General features: G+C 47.4%; 1 protein-coding gene across 2 annotated transcripts in view; it reads right to left on the bottom strand.

Annotated features, from left to right (window-relative positions):
• TCERG1L (transcription elongation regulator 1 like) overlaps nucleotides 1–18,370 on the bottom strand; it is a 239,138-nt gene that overhangs the window by 45,685 nt on the left and 175,083 nt on the right. For both annotated transcript variants that reach the window (XM_090057211.1, XM_090057212.1), the window contains exon 7: nucleotides 16,703–16,791. In XM_090057211.1, the coding sequence (XP_089913337.1) occupies nucleotides 16,703–16,791 (89 nt within the window). The remainder of the gene's footprint in view (nucleotides 1–16,702; nucleotides 16,792–18,370) is intronic.

Here is an 18,370-nt window from a genome sequence, read left to right as displayed (position 1 = left end):
ACTGAGGGCATAGCCACCTTTCCTTGTGAGGTTTGCTTCACTTTGGAGTCTCTGGGGCACCAGATACAGGAGCTCTAGGCTGCAGTCCAGAGACTGCGTGCCATCAGGGATCTTGAGCAGGATATTGACTCCTACTTCCAGCCCCTTCACCCCCTGGAGGTGGAGGGTATACTAAGGTCACCTCCTAGGACAAGGGAGAACTTGGGAATCTTCCATACTGTCCAACCAGGGAGTTTGACCAAGGTGGTCAAGGGCTCCAAGGCCCACCGCACCAAGGTCCCCTCCCCTCTGAGGCTCTGCAACAGATACAGACCTCTTGCAGCCCCAGTTGAGCCTCCCAGAGTTGCCAGCTCATGCAGGCAAGGGAGGATCACCCACCCCTATTCTCCCTAAGATGAAATGCAAAGTGGTTGTTGTGGGAAACTCCCTCCTGAGGGGGACTGAGGAGGCAATCTGCCACCCCGATGCCCTAGCCCGGAAGGTCTGCTACTTCCTGGGGGCCCACATCAAGGACATAGCATAGAGGATACCAAAGATTATTTGGCCCTCCAACCACTACTCTATGCTTCTTATCCATATGGGCGCAAATGGCATGGCTCAGAGCAATCCCAGCCAGGTCATGAGAGACTACAGGGCTCTGGGAGTGGGTTTAGGGGGTTCGGGCAACACGTGGTCTTTTCCTTGCTCCTCCCAGTTGTGAGTCATGGGCTGAGGAGGGAGAGACGGGTTGAGGTAGTCAACCAAAGACTGTGGCACTGGTGTTATCATGATGGCTTTGGCGATCATGATCCACTTTTTGGTGAGAGAGGCAGTGGTCTTCTGGGGAGAGATGGCCCCACCTCACTCTGTTGGGGAGAAGGCTCTTCTCAGCCAGACTGGCTGACTTGCTCAAGCAGGCTTTAAACTAAGCCTGCCAGGGGTTGGGGGGATTATTTCCACTAGCCCACTGGGCAACCCTTGTAAATCCAGTAGGCTAGGGCACTTAAGGGAACCCACCCCTACCCTAGCCCTGGAATGATCTGTGGGGAAGGCAAGGGCCCCAAATGGGACACTTGCCTGCCTGTACACCAGTGCCAGGAGCTTGGGTAATAAACAGGAGGAACTGCTCCTCCTGCTAATAAACAAGAATGACTACAGCCTCATAGGGATAATGGAGATCTGGTAGGACTCCACCTATGACTGGGCTACAGGCATAGATGGCTATACCCTGTATAGGTGTGATCATGCAGATAAAAGGGGTTGGGTTGTATGTCAAGGACAGCTACATGTCCCTCCAAATTGACACTGGCACCCAGGAGGGACAACTAGACTCCTTCTGGGTCAAAATACGTGGAGAACCTGGCTCAGGGGACATCATGGTAGGAATGTACTACAGACCTCTTAACCAGAAACAAGAGCTGGACCAGGAATTTTCCAGGGAACTGGCTGAGGCTGCATGCTCTCGGTGCATGGTTGCCATGGGAGACTTCAACTACCCAAACATCTCATGGGAAGAGCTCTTGACCAAATCCGATTGGTCACAAAGCTTCCTCATGTGTGTGGATGAGCTCTACCTGACTCAAGAAGTCTATGGGCCAATGAGAGGCAAAGCGTTGTTGGACCTGGTACTGGCCAAAGGGGATGACATAGTCAGTGACCTAAGAATCGATGGAAAGCTGGGTGATAGTGACTACGAGATAATCACCTTTACTATATCCGTTGCAAAGCTGGCAACTCAGTCAGCAATACTGAAGTCCTCGACTTCAGGAAAGCTGACTTTGACACGTTCAGAAGGCTCACTGTCGAGGCCCTAAGGGACCGTGACTTGACTAAAAGAGGAGTCCAAGAGGAGTGGTTGCTTCTTAAAGGAGCGATCCTGACAGCACAAGAGATGGCCATCCCATTTTGGAGAAATGGTAGTACAAGGGTGAACCAACCCCCTTGGCTTAGTAAGGAACTTGAGGACCTCTTACACCTCAAAAGAGAGACTTATAAAGGATGGAAGGTTGGAATTACCACCAGGAGTACTCAGCACTGGTCCATACATGCAGAGAGTGAATCAGGAAAGCCAAGGCTGCAACCCAGCTTCATCTGGCTTCACATATCAAAGATAACAAAAAGTCCTTTTTTCAGATATGTAGGGAGTCAGAAAAAAAGCAAGGCTAACATTGGACCCCTGCTGAATGGAACAGCTGATAACAGACACCCAGGCAAAGGCCAATCTGCTTAATGGGTACTTCACGTCGGTCTTTCATCAGTCCAATGAGACCGCTTTGCCTAGCAAGGCACAGGATGGCCAGGTTGAGGATGTATTAATACACAGCATGGGTATTGATCTAGTAAAGGATGACCTTGAGAAGCTGATCACCTTCAAGTCAGCTGGTTCTGACATATTATACGTAGGGTACTCAAGGAGCTGGCACGTCACAGCCCAACCATTGGCAAAAATATTTGAAAATTCGTGGCGCTCAGGTGAAGTACCTGAAGACTGGAAGAAAGCCAATGTGGTACCCATCTTCAAGAAAGGGCAGAGAGTAGATCCTGGGCATTACAGGCCAATCAGCTTGACCTTAATCCCTGGTAAGATTCTTGCGAAAATTATCAAGGAGACCCCTCTGGACAAGCTGGCTGAGGGCAACATCCTGAGAGACAGACAGCATGGGTTCATCATGAGTAGGTCTTGCCTGACCAATCTCATCCCTTCTATGACCAGGTGATATATCACATGGACAAGGGAGAAGAGATTGATGTCATATACCTGGACTTTAAAAAAAAAAGCCTTTGATCTGGTGTCCCATGATGTCCTCATGGAAAAATTGGCTAATTGTGGCCAAGACTACACCACAATCTGATGGCTGGGAAATTCGCTCTGAGGTCAGACCCAGAGAGTAGTGGTCGATGGCAGCAAGTCATTATGGCACTCCATAACCAGTGGTGTTCCCCAAGGCTCTGTCCTTGGACTGGTTCTCTTCAACATCTTTATCAACAATGTGGACATTGGTGTCAGAAGTGCACTGGCTAAGTTCACCGATGACACTAAACTTTGGGGCATAGCGTCCACACCTGAAGACAGGTTAATGATCCAAGCTGACTTGGATAAGCTTGGGCAGACACAAACCTGATGATGTTCCATACTGATAAATGCAAGGTACTTTACCTTGGGGAAAAAACAAAACAAAACTGCAGCATACTTATAGGCTTGGCAGTGCTACTCTTGCTAGCACCACTGCTGAAAGAGACTTGGGGGTCATGATTGACCACAAGATGAATATAAGCCACCAATGCAATGTTGCAGCTGGTAAAGCAAACAAAACCTTGGCTTGCATCTATAGATGCTTCTCAAGTAAATCTCAGGATGTCATCCTCCCGCTGTACTCGGCCTTGGTGAGGCCACAGCTGGAGTACTGCATCCAAATCTGGGCTCCATAATTCAAGAAGGATGTTGAGAAGCTTGAGAGAGTCCACAGGAGAGCCATGCACATGATCAGAGGGCAAGAGAATAGACCCTATGAAGAGAGGCTGAGAGCCATGGGACTCTTCAGTCTGGAAAAGCACAGGCTCAGCGGGCACCTGGTGGCTACCTATAAGTACACAAGGGGTGTTCATCAGGATCTGAGAGAACATCTGTTCACCAGAGCGCCCCAAGGAAAAACAAGGACTAACAGTCAGAAACTCCTACAAGACCATTTTAGGCTGGACGTAAGAAAAAATTTATTTACTGTCTGAGCCCCCAAGACCTGGAATAGACTCCCTCCAGATGTGATGCAGGCACCTACTCTGGACTTATTCAAGAAATGCTTGGATGCTTATTTTGCTGGGGTCATTTTACCCTAGCTGACTTCCTGCCCTGGGGCAGGGGGCTGGACTTGATAATCTTCGAGGTCTCTTCCAGCCCTAACATCTATGAAATCTATGAAATCTCTATCCTCTGCTTGGCTCAGGGTGCCTAGGTATTTACCAACCACAAGGGCTACTTCTCCATTGTCTTGCAGGGCATTGTCAACCACAGGGTGGTAGCTGGACTACTGGAAGAAACACTTCATCTACTGCCTGTGCAGGTTCCGCACAATGGTGGAGTGTACCTTTGGGCTGAAGACACGCTGGTGGGCTCTCAGCATGCACCACAAACCTGCTGTGGCTCACTGTTGCTGCATGTTTCCCCCACAACATCTGTGAGACTGAGGGGGGTGGGCGGAGTCTTCTGTGAAGCTTAAACTGAGGAGGCATGGCATACAGATTGGGACTGGCAGCACAAGCACATGTGGGGACAAGGACGAAGGAGAAGGAAAGCCCCCTGACAATGTTGGGGGCCTGATCCTGACAGAGTGGCAGGCTGTCCAGATCCACAATACCCTGGCTGGCTACCTTTTCACCCTTGTGTACCAGGAACCCTCCCTGCATGAATGCACCAGGCCATGGGTCCACTGATGTGGGCTCCTATGGCCCTGAATCTTGGGCAGTGCTACCCACAACCTAGGCTGCCCATGCACCATCCCCCTTCCCCTCTCCCTTCCCACCCCCCACCCCAGGGATGCACACCAGGATGTGTGGGAATGTGACGCAAGGAAGAGACATGACTTTATTTAATAAAACATTGCAGCTGCCAAACTTCTCATGTGTTTAATAAAGAAAATCTGTTGAACAGTGCTTGTGGCAGTACTTGGTCCCTCTTCCCACTTAACACAAACCAGTAAACCTTTGAAGCGAGCAGGGGAGAGGTTTGAGAAAGAAGTGGAAGAACCTAGGGGTAGTTAGGATGGGGAGGGGGAGAATATGGGTGCAGTCATAAGGAATGCCTCAGGGGCTGAAGTCAACAAACACGAAACCTTAGAAGGGAGTCATGTGATACAGATGCTTTTGTATTGGCACCCTACTTTCAGAGATCAGAAGTGAAGACCAGGCTTCACCACAGCAGATGCCATGGACTTGTGACTTTTCCATACAGGACTCAGGCCTTTTGGCCACTACCCGAGACTCAGTCTTGTGGCTCTTGCCTATGCCTGGGGCTTGTGTGATACAGCCAGCCTGAGTCTAGGGGCTGCCTATCCTAGACAAGGTGGTGCCACTCACCTGCAGTGGTATCTGGACAAGGAATGGGGTCATAGGAAGTGGAAGAGCTTCTCCCCTCCCCAGCCCTATGGCTGGTGGGTAGATGAGTTGGGGCCAGCAGGCTCTGTTGCCAGATGCTGGCCCAGTGAAAGCTTGGCCTGGAGTGCTCCTATGCCCCTTCGGGACTGGTCTGGAAGCACTTTGGGGGGGCGTATGGGGTGACTGCCAGTGGTTGGGGATAGTGAGCTGGGCCTTAAATGTGGGCAGCATCCCTGATGGCCCTAGCATCAGATCTCAGGCAGCCCAGCCCTGCTCCCTTCACCCACAGCTGCTCCCAGGAGCCGTTCCCACAGAATGCCTTTCTGCCTCCTCAAACCATAGGTCAGTGACTCCCACCCCTTTATCTCCTGTCCCAATAGTGCCTCACCCCACTCCCAGTTAGGGTGCAGTGGGAAGCATTCCCTCACAGCTGCCATCCAGGGTTCTCCCCATGGGACTCCCATTCCTGTCACCCCAGGGAAGAGTTTTTAGAACAGGGTCCCCATGCTATGGGGGTGCTGTGCAGTTTGTGCTGCCTGTCCCACCACCCCTGTTTGGGAGGTCTATGGGCTCTCCAAGGAAGGCAGCACTGGTGCCAGTCGGGGGTGTCATAAGTGAGTCCCAAGCAGTTTATGACGCTGTGTATAAATACCTTATCCTGGTGCTGCAACTTGCTCAACTCTACAGCAGCACAGGTTGTCTCCTCCAAATAGTGGGTGTCCATCTGGAGACCCCACTCCTGTGCCTCAGCAGCCTGGGTTTAAGCATCTCCCAACTTTTTCATTTTCCCTCTCTATAGTGCATGCCCTGAGCTCAAGACTGAAACCAGAGTTTGTAACATTTCTTCCTTACTTTGTTGGCACCTTCTGTGTACATCTCTCATGTGCTCTGCAGGTGTGGGGCAGCCATCCTGGAGCCACCATCCCAGCTGCCATGAGCTGGCCTCCTGTGCACAGATGCAGAGTTTGCAGACAAGAGAGACATAAAGCCTTTGTGCAATGTTGCAGCTTTTAATGACCCAAATATACTGAAGAGAAGCATTTCAGACCCTCTTACCACTCACCTGGGCACTTGTAGATGCACTGACAGCTATGATGAGTTCCCCGTCTGGACTCTTCCCCCACCCAGGGCCAGGAGCCATGCAGCTGCTCTCCAGCAGGGCAGAGAAAGGCCTGTGCGAGTTGGCAGCGATCCAGTCTGGCTTAGGATCCTGCTGCTTCAGATGGCAGTGATCTGATCTGGAGCTCTGGACCAGGTTTCCGCCCTGATCCGGCCCAAGCGGCTCCGAAGCTTCAAAGCCACCTCAGAGATCTGGCCATAGGGTATAATGGGGGAATCAATTAAATAGCTACAACTTTGTTTTTTTGTCCAATTTGGATGAAACATGCAGGGTTGATAGCCTCTGCTGAGAGCACGAAATCTGCCCAGTTTCAAGAAGATTGGTACAGAGGTTTGGGCAGAACTGTATCCTAAATTCTTGGAAGCCAAACTCATGTCATAGCTGTGTGTTATACCACAGGGGGGTGAAAACTGCAGGGGTGGTGTTGCCTGGTGAGGCCACAAAGCCTGGCAAGTTTCAAGAAGATCAGTGCAGGGGCTTGGGGGAAACTGCACCTCAAGCTGCGGAGAAGCAAAACTCGTGACATGGGTGACCCTGTGTGTGTTAAAGTGCAGCAGGGTGACGGCTGCAGGGATGGTGAACCCTGCTGAAGCCACAATGCCTGCCAGCTGTAGAGGAGGCCCTGCACCCCTAGCTGCTGACGGACAAAACTCGTGCCATAGGTGCTTGTGGGACTGACTATGTCTGTCTTGGGGCAGTTGATTGTCTGTATTGGATCTTTCCTCTCCTTAGCCTGGTTTATTAGGTGCTAATTGACAGCAATTAACTGGCTACATTAGGTAGGTCCTGTGTATTGAGCTGGTCACTGAGTGAATTGTGATTGATTGGTAACTGGTAACTTAGCAGCCAGGCCTGCAGTAGTGTCTCCCACACCCCAAGACAGACACAGTCAGTCCCACAAGCAACCATGGCACGAGTTTTGCTTGTCCATAGCCTGAGGGCCAGTTCCCCCCAAACCCCTGCATCAATCTTCTTGAAAATTTGCAGGTTTTGTGGCTTCAGCAAGTGCTACCAGCTCTGTAGTTTTGACACCCCCCCCCCCCCCCGTGTTGTAACATATAGACGTGACCGGAGTTTTGCTTTCAAGAATTTGGGGTACAGTTTCCCCCAAACTCCTGCACTGATCTTTTTTAAACTTAGCAGGCTTTGTGGCCTCAGCATAGGCTACCATCCCTGACGTTTTTACCTTCCTACATTGTAATGCCTAGACATGACATGAGTTCTGCTTTCAAGAATTTGGTGTGCAGTTCCCCCCAACCCCGTGCCCTGATTATCTTGAAACCTGGCAGACTTTATGCTCTCTGCAGAATCTATCATCCCTGAACATTTCATCCAAATGGGATGAAAACCAACAAATTTTAGATATTTTATTGATTCCCCATTATACCCTAGGGCCGGGTCTATGAGACAGCTCCGAGGTGGCTCCGAAGCGCTTCTGGAAGCCTAACGAGGCCAGCAGTCCAATCCAGACATGCTGCTTTGGACCCTGAAGCATCCAAAGCTTTTCCAGATTCAAAGCTCTGTCCGAAGCCTCACACATCCCTAGTTACTGGGGAGGTAGGGCCTGAGTCCCTCTGCAGGCACTATCGTGAGCAATTGCTCCACTCCTGGGGAATGCTAGTTGGGCTGTTAAGAGTGCTCCCTTCCCTTTCCCTGTCCTTCTCTTACAGGAGAGATGTCTCAGTGCTGGATCTCTGTGGGAGCATCACTTAGATCCCATTTGAGATGCAAGTGGGACAGTGAGGTTCTTATGCTCCCACCCTCCCCCATACTTCCTTATCTGGAGAGACACTTCAGCCCTGTGTCCCTGATGACCTGGCTCTGTGTTCCCAAGATTCCCCTGATGACACTCAGCCAGGCCCAGAGGGATGAACTTTTCCAGTTCTCCCAGGGGAGCCCCGGGCAATATGTTGTGTTCCTGCTGCTGTAGATGGTCCCTCAGGAGCATCTCAACAGCTGGGGAAGGTCATCTGCTGCAATGCCACACTGGGGAACTCCAGGTTGCCACTCAATATGAGATAGCACCTTGATTGCTACCTGTGGCATTGGTATGATGTGCTGACATCCCCAGAAAAGTTCACAATCATCACTGCTATTGATATGCAGCTCAGCCCATGACCTAACTCAGAGAGAATTTTCCCAGACACCAGCTGCCATGGGCTGCCTTTGGCTTTCCAGCACCATTCTTCATCTGAGAGTACTCTGGAAGGAAAGGGGGGAGGGAGGACTGGGGATTTTTAAGATAGGGTGAATTTCGTGCTGTACAGCAACTGCCCCCTGAACTCAGGGTGCTCTCTGCCAACCGGGGTCTGTGGCAATGGCAACTGGGGAGAGGCAGCATGCACCCACAGTTGTCACTGTTTCTTACACTTTGTCTTTGGAGCTCAGTAAATGTTGTAAGTGCCATCCCTACCATTTTTGTAGGGGGAGGTGGTTCCATACAACTGCTCTGGGCAGATGCGCTAAGACTCACTTCTCCCAGGAGGTCAGCTTGGCCCTGAGACATAGGGCAGGGAGGTGTGAAAAAGACAGATTTATGTTCCTATTGAATGAGACTTGAGCTGATAAGCAGCCAAGGCCAGGGGGGAAGGAACTTGGTGCCTTGGCTGTGTTCCAACATGGTAGGGCTGGGGTGAAGCAAGTGATTCAGCACTACTCTGCTGAATGCTGTAGGACAGAAATCTTTTGAGAAATTAGAGGCCTGGGACTATGTACTGTGAACATCAAGGGTAGGATGATTCACCATTCCCCCATGTCTTACCATTCCCTCACCCCCTACCACAACCCTAACCCCTTTCTGGTCTTCTTAGTCAAAATGACATGAGAGGGCTGTGACTGTGATGATAGCCTGTAGTGGCTGCAATTCCCCCTGCTCCTTTTTTCTTTTCCCATACTTATCCCTCCAAAGGGCTCCCCATTTCTCCTGGGACATTGATACCTATCATGGCTGTGTGGAGTGGGTGTGAACTGTACCATCCAAGGCTGCATGGCATCCTTGCTTGGAGCCTGAGTCATCATGAGAAGTTGGGGGAGGACTGGCCATGACTCATGAAGGTCGGACTGGTAGTGGGGGACTGGTACATGCTCGGAGCCTTTGGGAGGGGGGCAGTGAGGTGTCAGCAGAATGAGTCCAGGACAGGTGTGGGCCCTTTGTGTGGGAAACAGTGTCCTAGGACCTGTCACCTTTGTGGTGTCAAGAAAGGGGGAAATCCATGAAGTAGATGACACATGCTCAGACTCCCCGTTTCCCAGTGTCCATGGCACTAGAACTCTCTTCCTGTATGCCAGGCTGGGTGCTCTTGGTTAGGGGCAAGACCATCTCCTCAGAGCACATTTCCAGCTGCAGCTGCACCTGCACCTTCACTTCCAATGATGCAGCAACCAGCAGCAATGTGCCAGACTCCTCAGGGCTGGCTCCAGCAGCTGTGCTCTTGCCTTGTGGGCCCTGTATTGCATTGCCCTTTCTGGAGCTGGTGATGTATTTCTTCTTTGCCCCACATGGTGATGTGATCTCTTATTTTCCTGTACTCCCACTTGTGTACCCAGGTTTGTCAGATGGAGGATGACTGGGGTAAGTCATCCATAGTCCATCGGAATGCCCATGGGGATGTGTGAAAGTCTGGCTGCGGGGTGGGGTAGGGGGTTGGAGGGGGTGGCAGGAAAGCTGGAAGTATGGATGACCCATAAGAGTGTAGGTCCTGGTACATGCCTCTCCTTCACTCTTCAGCTGGGTGTGGCCCCTGCTCCAGAGTCACCAGGGTTTTGCTGGTCAGGCCACCCACACAACCTTGAACTTTCCAGAGGCTTATAGTAGACACCATAAGATTTTGACAAAGCCCTTTGGACTGGGCAGGAAATTTCCATTGACTTCTAGCTGCAACACAGAAAGAACTAGCCACATCAGACCTGCTGTAGAGGTTTCCAAAGGCATTTGCCTGCCTGCCCTGGCTTGCATGTTCAGTGACCTCCCACAACCTATTATACTGGGACTCTGTAGTTGCAGGCCAAAAAATCCTTGCAGCACACCAGGTGCTCATGTGCTATGTACCTGCTGGCAGTGCCCAAGACAGAGAGGTAACAGGGCTGCCTCCATGAAGATCCAGTTCTGATGTTCTGCCTCTTGTTACCCCAGCCCAGCTGAAGCAAGTCTTCTGCATCAGCTTCTACAGGTTTCCCTCGCTTTCTACAGTACATGCATTCCTGGAAAACTGTTCATAACTCAAACTTGCATAAAGGGAACCCAGTGTATAAGGTAACAAATAGGGTTATGTTCCTATGGAGGTGAGGGAGGGAGTAGGGCTAGGGCTAGGGAAGAGGAAGGCGGAGGGGTGCAGCACAGCCTACTGGCTGTAGGCAGGGAGCAATGGGCACTCTGGGGGCTACAGCAGGGAGCAAAGTGGAGGGAAGTGGGTGCTGCTGCCACCGACCCCAAGTCAGTGTGGCCCAGACCCCCACCAGGAAGAGCCCAATGCCACTGCCAGCCCCAGCCCACAGCAGCAGCCTGTCCTCATCCCACGCACAGATCTGGGGACACACACCTTTTGAGAAGAGCCTGGAGCAGCCCCCCAGCCCACAGCCCTCGCAGGGTGTGTGTAGCAGCAGGAGCCACATCCCCCTCTTCTGCACCCTTCACCCACTTACAGTTTGCTTTGATTTGCTTCCTGCTGCAGCCCCAGGAACAGCTGATGCCACCTGCCTGAAGTCACTGGTCTGTGCCGCACCCCTCCTCCTCCCCCTTCCACTACAGACTTACCTTGCATATAACAAATTTACCTTGCATATAACGAATTTTGGGTGTAAAAAGGGTGATCGCATAAGAATTAAGTCACATATACAAAACCCACATAAATGGAGGGAAAGCTGTATTGGGGGATGGGGGGGCATGCTGGAGCCTGGGTGGCAGGGTGCCTGGCCTTGGGGCTGCCTGGGAAGATGTGCCAGGGCCCAGGGCCTGTTAACAGTGGGTTCTCCTAGGTTCTGTGTCAGGTCTTTGGGGTGATTCATGATGGGTAGGGGGGACATGGATGCCCTGGTGTTAGGGCTGGTGCAGGAACAGAGACCCCTTCCTCCCTTGCCTGGCTAGGGGTCACAGCTGGCCAGAAGAAGGATGCAGGGCTGGGGACAGAGGCTTTGCTGACTCTTGTCAATGACAGCTCAAAGGTGGGACCCACCCGGTGCATGCGCAGAGCAGATGAGCTCTGGATGAAGCTAGAGCACCCCCTTGTGAAGCCTCATGGGTTGCTGGCAGAATGCAACCTGCCTTGATTTGCAATGGGATTTGGTACATATTTAATAAAGCACTCTAACCTACAGCACTTTAGTCTCATTCTATATCCATCCAGGGTTAACTTAGAGCAGGAGCCACTATTTTTAAAGTGCTCTATCTGCCATGACAGTCTGTTCAGTTACAGTTGTAGAGCACTTTCTGTGCACTTATCCTGTGATAAGTGTAATGTCTGTACTTAGCCTTTGATACTATCAGAGGTCAGTCAAAATGACTTTCCCCTTTTTATCTTCCTTCTCTTACTGGTTCTTATCTCTCTATTGATTATTTCACCCTTTACTGGCCCTCAATCCCAAAACTTTGTGTCCTATTTTAGGCCTTGCAAACACTTCCTATATTTGAACAGTGTGAACAATTCCACCAAAATCAATGGATATACTCAGTGTTAAAGTTAAGCATATATGTAAACCTTTGTAGGATCAAGCCTTTTGTAGCTTCTACTCTTTTTTTATATTTATAGAATATCCCCCCTGGACAAGCTAGTGGAAAGATAAAATAGGAATACAAAAATAAGTGGCCTTAGGGGATATATAAAGTGACATAACAGGTCTTTTATAGCTCTGATTGATAGAGTATCTACAGTTAAGTAAATCAGCAGGATATTTTTGTGATAATGCAGTCCTGAAGTAGCTAATATTGACCTTTAACTTATCATTAGGTTTCATCATTCTGATAGATGAGGCCAGTTCATAACTCTCACAGGTATTTATTAATGCAACCTATATGAAGACAAAGGGAGAAAATCATGAATGACTAAAATCCAGAATCTTTTTGGGGGTAGGTTATTTTTGTAGCCCTAAGACATATCCCATGTATTTTGTATGGTTATATGGGTCCTGAATTTAAAAGAGAATTGATCAGGTGCAACAGAATTTAGTGCCAGAATGTTCATGTTCAGCTTCCATTTAAAAAAGGAAGTTATTAGATTTAGCAAGCCTGCCCCAGTTCTTTGACTTGTACAGTGATAAAAGTCTACTTCATAACCAGTTTAAGTAACTAGCTAGTTTCTGGTTCTTTTTTTCTTTTCTTTTTTTTTTTGGTCAGAGTGCAAAGCGATCAGAGTACACTAAGAAACCTCTCGTCTTAAAAATTTCTAACACTTGGGACTATAAGAGCTGTAAACTGCCAAATATAAGCCAGATATAAGCTGATGTACTGTCTTCTGCCTTAATCTATACACATATTCAATGAAACAAGCATTCTGAGAAGTATGAACTCAGTTATCACAAGGGGATGCCAATTCTCAACAATATGGTTTGTGGGTATTTCTTACACGTTCTCTAATATGTATTATGCATATATTTACCAAAAATACATATTTAATTTTGAAAAACTGTTCAATTTTGATTGTAGTAAGGAAGAGCTACTATTATGTAAAATATATTTAAATACAACCTATTGCATGAAAAACACATTCATGGCACGCCATATATTTTATGTATCTTCCTGACAAACATATATTCACTACTGGTCCTATAAAATGCAACAAGTAGCTTATTTTATTTCTTTGACAGATGCCTGCCAAAGAGGACTCCAATTTTTTTTTGACTCAAGAATGCAGGATTGGTCTTGGACTGATCTGAATTCCATTACCTTTTGCACTATGTGCTGAATGTCCTACAAAACTAAGAGGGGCTGGCAGTACAGTAACAACTGAAACTCACCTTTTGGTTTGTTTTAAGTGGCACAACCTCCAGCCCCACTCAGATTTCCTGTTTCTGCTCCAGTATGACACCCCAGCATATGCCTAGTGATGTCACATCAACCACGGAATCCCGCAGAAGCATGGAGCCAACCTACGGGTGGAGAGGGGTTGATGTAAATTCAGGCTTTGATTGAATTTATTAATTACTTAGCTACTTGGCATGGCTCTGCAAATCTACTTTCAAAACATCATGTTATATTCCAAAGGATGTAAATTATAATAGAAGCACCCTATAGTCATGCTCCATGTTCCAACATAATTTGTGGTACAACTTGGCTGTTGTCACAACAGAGCAAGAAACAACAACAGTATAGGTCACAGTAAGACCTGAAAAAAGAGGAAGATTGAAATATCCTTACTCACTGATTATTGACTGTCTTACAAAAGAATTCAGCTAAAAAACTGGGAGTTTTAGAAAAGATTCACTCATTATGAGTAAAGTATCCCAAATCCGGACTGAGGAGAGGTGTGATTTCAATTGATGTACTGAATGCCCCTTTAACCATTCAGCATATATTGCTAAAGATGATGAAATGTTGTAAATCTCATAATTGATTACAAGCCCTACTATACAAGAATGGACCAATAGGGGAATATCTAAGTGTTTAATGGTTCCAGTTCCTTAGGGTGCACTATTTTCATGTGATTCAAGATGTCATGAAGAGAAACAACTATTAGGGTACAAAAAGATATCATCTTTGTGGAGGAATCAGCTTTGCCAGGACGTGTCCTGGCACAGCTGATTTGATAGATGAGCAGACAGGTGTTGCCTGGGGCTGTTGTCCCACAGGGAGCATCTCCTTGGGGCAGCTGAAAAGCACAGGCAGCTCCAGGCTGCCCACTCTCTCATGCCATAAACAAACAGACATCCATTGTGAAAAGGCATGAGAAACTATTACTAGGAATTGAAGCACTCACACTTTTGGCCATTTTTGGAGCAACAAGTGGCAAGGGCATCTGTTCACTTAGGTTTTATGGCAGCACAAGAAAGATATCTGCACGCTTAGATATCTAAACATATACAAGTTTCCATCAATTTATGCAGTACATGCGTTCCTGCAGAATGGCACATAAATCAAATTGGCAAAAAGCGAACCCACTGTCCCCACTGACCTCTGCTTCTGGGCTGCACTGTGCCCTGGTTCAGGCAGCCGGCGTTGGCGGCTCCCGGGGCTGCTCCAGCATGGGCTGGGGTGAGTGCGGGCAAGTGAAGCCACAGGCAATGCGAGGCACAACACTCGCCCCAGCCCCAGCTGCAGCAGCCCCTGGAGTAGCCAGCTCCAGCTGCCTGCAGCCGCTGAGCGGCACCGTGCTTCACCTGTCCCCCGACACCTGGGCTCCACTTGTCCCCAGTCACCTCTGCTCCTGGGCTGCGCCGTGTCCTGGTGCAGGCAGCTGGTCTTGGTTGCTCTTGGGCCTGCATAGCCAGGGCTGAGGTGAGTGCTGCACCCTGCACTGCCTGGGGCTCTGCTTGTCCGCACTCACCCCAGCCCATGCTGGAGTGGTCCTAGAAGCAGCCAACACCAGCTGCCTGCACCAGGGCGCAGTGCAGCCCAGGAGCAGGGGTGAGTGTGGACAAGTGGAGCCCAGGTGCAGGGGGACTGGCGGAGACCGGTGTAGCTCAGAGGCTGCAGGCAGCTGCCACCAGCTGTTCCCAGATCCACTTCAGCTGGGGCTGGGGTGAGTGGGGCCATGGCCCTTTTCTCTCCCTCCACACACTTACCTGCTTGGGCACGGGGGGTGGAGGGGGAAGGGGCATCTATGCTGATCGCATAAGAGCAAATTTACCTTGCGTATAATGAATTATGGGTCTACATATGCTCATTGCATAAGAGCAAATTCGCATATAAAGAACCCACATAAATCAAGGGAAACCTGTATTGCCAAAATTAGTGATAACGTAAGGATGTATTTATATCACGGTTGGACTGCAATCACACAGTATAATAAAAAATGATAGATATTTACACAGGTCATTTTGGCCAGAGATCCTATAAATTTCAACAAACTAGTGAAAAAGCACAATAAATACTTAAGCCACTATGGAAATTTACCCATATGGATAAAGAACACAAGGAACTCACATCCAGCAGATCAGGATAGAAAGCAGGATAGATACATCGATCCAAATAAAGGTTTTCATTATGCAGAATATATTGATCCAAGTTATAATTTGGCCAGGAAGGTAAAGTCACAATATTTTAAATAAGCTCACATATATGGTGTAAAATCTAGAAAAACCCAGTACAACAACAATTTTCCTTAACCTCCACAGAAACATATCAGAGATCAGGATGATCAAGTCCTAAACACCAAGAAGACATGGGTTCTGGACCCTCCTGCCAGCTTGTGCTCACTAGACTTTTGTGCCTTTTATCCAAAAACCATTCAATGAAAAATGACAAAATAAAATAAAATAACTGAGACCAGGAGCTGCAACTCAGGTCTTCCTCTGTCCCAGGCCAGTGCCCTCCTCACCAGTCTATAAATCACCTGGCCTCAGACCTACCCTCATGGCTGCTAACTGGGTCAGCTTCAGCAGAAGACAGTGTTCTTGGCCTTGACTTGTCCATGGCCTGGCAATTAAGGCACTTTTCTGGGAAGTGGGAAAAGGTTTGGAAGGCTCCCACCCCAAGTGCCTTAACCGCTATGCTATTAGGTGAGTGGGCACTCTTCCTAGGTTATTTCTATGGCTCCCCTCAGAAATCATTTTGAGCTTTCCCTCAGTGTGAGCAGGATCCATGTGTGATGCCACTGAATAGGGGTTCCCCGCTGAAGAAACTAGAGAGGCATTTGTGTTTTTTTCTGGGTGGATTAGAGGTATTGAAGGCTGCTCCTTTTCAAAACGGAATTGCTATGCATCGATGAAGGTGTATTTGGGTTGGTCTCTGATGGTGCAGGAGACTGCCCCCAGTGTATCTTCCTAAATGGATTTGAGTTACAGTTTGAGGCAGGATATGCAGTTTCTGTGGTACCTTATGCACAAAGACTTCAAGACAGATTGAGATTTGAACCCAAGAATGTACTTTGTAGCAATTAAATTTTCTTTTCAGGTCATACAGACACTAACCACATCTGACCTTCTACTGATTTCTTCTAGTGAAATCTAACAAGATCAGAGTTCAGATAGTGATGCTGAAGGTCAGTACAGCAGTACTTGATACAATACTAGCAGCCTAACATAACACTGGCATTAGAAAAACAATCAGTAACATTCTGCGGGAATTGATTTCTAGCTGAGTTAGAAATTGCTATCAGGAGCCTACTCCACCTACCTTATAAATCTTTGGTAGCTGTCTCATACTGTGCATGTGGCTATATCTTTTTTTGTTGTTGTTGCAATTATGTGGGTAATGACATAAAGCTACAATGCCACTGCTTAAAAGAAAATAGTGAAGTGTTATCCAACATCCAGAATATTATTTCGTTTTCTAAAACATACTAATAAAATAAACAAAACACTAATGCAGATTTGACAGAACAATTATATTGATGAATGATTATTATTAGGCTTGAATGTGCTTACCATGGTGATCCTGGAACAGGAGTAGATGCCACAGGCTTGTTGCCATTGGATGTTCTATCATCTTCATTTACTAGTTTTAAAGAATGATCCTTGACATAGAAATAGACAAAGATTAGTCAGCAATTGAAACTGATACCCAAGAGTGCCACTAAAATACACATGACTTCATTTTAACTGGAAGTGGATTAGACAAATCATGGTTGGTCCATTTGGTTGAATGTGACCAACAGTCTACACCTAAGCCAGCTTAGGTAAACTGAAAAAGAACATAACCACTGCCTTATTTAGAATATTGTGTATAGAAAACTAGAGAAGTAAAGATGCTTTTGTATGTAGTACCGATAATGGTGCATTTGGGATTCTTCATACAATTTTGTCCATGTCACCACATTATCAGAAAAAAAAATATGGGCTGTGAGACTTGAAAAGTTCATAATCAGGGAGGGATTTAGCATCTGAAAAGTCACCAAAATAACAAAATAAGTTAAATGCAGACCCAAAGCAAATTTGTACTTCCAGAAATGCATGAGGAAAAGTAGAATGGATAATGTTGCTTGAATGTTACATCGACTACAAAACACTTCTGCAAGTACTGGAAGTGAAAAGTCTGTAGGAGGCAACCTGAATGGTATGTTGCTGAAACTGCTCGCGGTAAGGACTGCGTGCAGTGAGGTGGGCAAAAGGTGCTTTGCATAAGTTAATAATGGTTCTGTCACCCTTAGATGCTTACATGTAGGCAATTTCACATCACTCTGCAAATGAATGATACTGTCAAAACTGTCTCTTCTCTAGCTTCCATCAGCTATGTTACCTACTCTGAAACCATGTATATGTATGTGTGTGTGTGTGTGTGTGCGCGTGCGCGTGCGTGTATGCATATTTGATAATGTTTCTGATACTAACAAACCCTGCACTGATGTATTTTTGATTTATTTGGAAATACAGCTCATTCCCACAGGCAAATTCATAAACATCCCTTTATCTGGTACTCTGGAATCTACAGGTAGCAAGTGTTTAAACAGATAAGAAAAGCAATTTATCTTCCCCTTTCACTCATAATTTTCCTTCTGAGGATATTTCCTAAATCTCCAACTATAGATTATTATAAAGCTCTGTTCATCCACCTCATCTCAGCAGCCATCCAAGTGATAGCCATAGCACAGAAATGGGCAACCTTGCCAAATCAGGGAGAATGGACAGAGAGAATATGGCACATATTCACCATGGAAAAGGTATGGATTTTTATGCCACCTGGTTGCCATACTATAAATAGCTAATGCAAGAGGGTCATAAAAGAAAAGGAGCACAGTTATACTGCTATGTGGAGATACAAGTCTTTTAAAAATGAAAAGCCACCCTGCTTCTGAGTAAAACCTAACAGATAGTTGAGGTTGAGGGAAGTCACTGAAACATTTATATGGATAATCATAGTTTGCACCCCCAAATGTGTTACAACATTCTTTATATATGTTTTTGATATGGTTATGTGGTTGTGTTAATAAAAAATAAAGGAAAAAAGGAAAATCTATTTATAATGGTAGCTTAAAGAAATGAATGGAAAAGAGGTAGGAGGGATAATAACAGCTGAACACAGCATTAATGCTTAAAAGAAAATCATACGATTAAAAAATAATAAGCAAGTACACAAAGCTGGTCATCTTCCAAATA

The sequence above is a fragment of the Crocodylus siamensis genome, chromosome 7 (genome assembly GCF_052110815.1).
Source record: "Crocodylus siamensis isolate JL-2025a chromosome 7, ASM5211081v1, whole genome shotgun sequence".
Classification (NCBI taxonomy): Eukaryota; Metazoa; Chordata; order Crocodylia; family Crocodylidae; genus Crocodylus; species Crocodylus siamensis.
The sequence above is the reverse complement of the archived record's forward strand: the minus strand, read 5'-3'. Positions and strand labels throughout refer to the sequence as shown.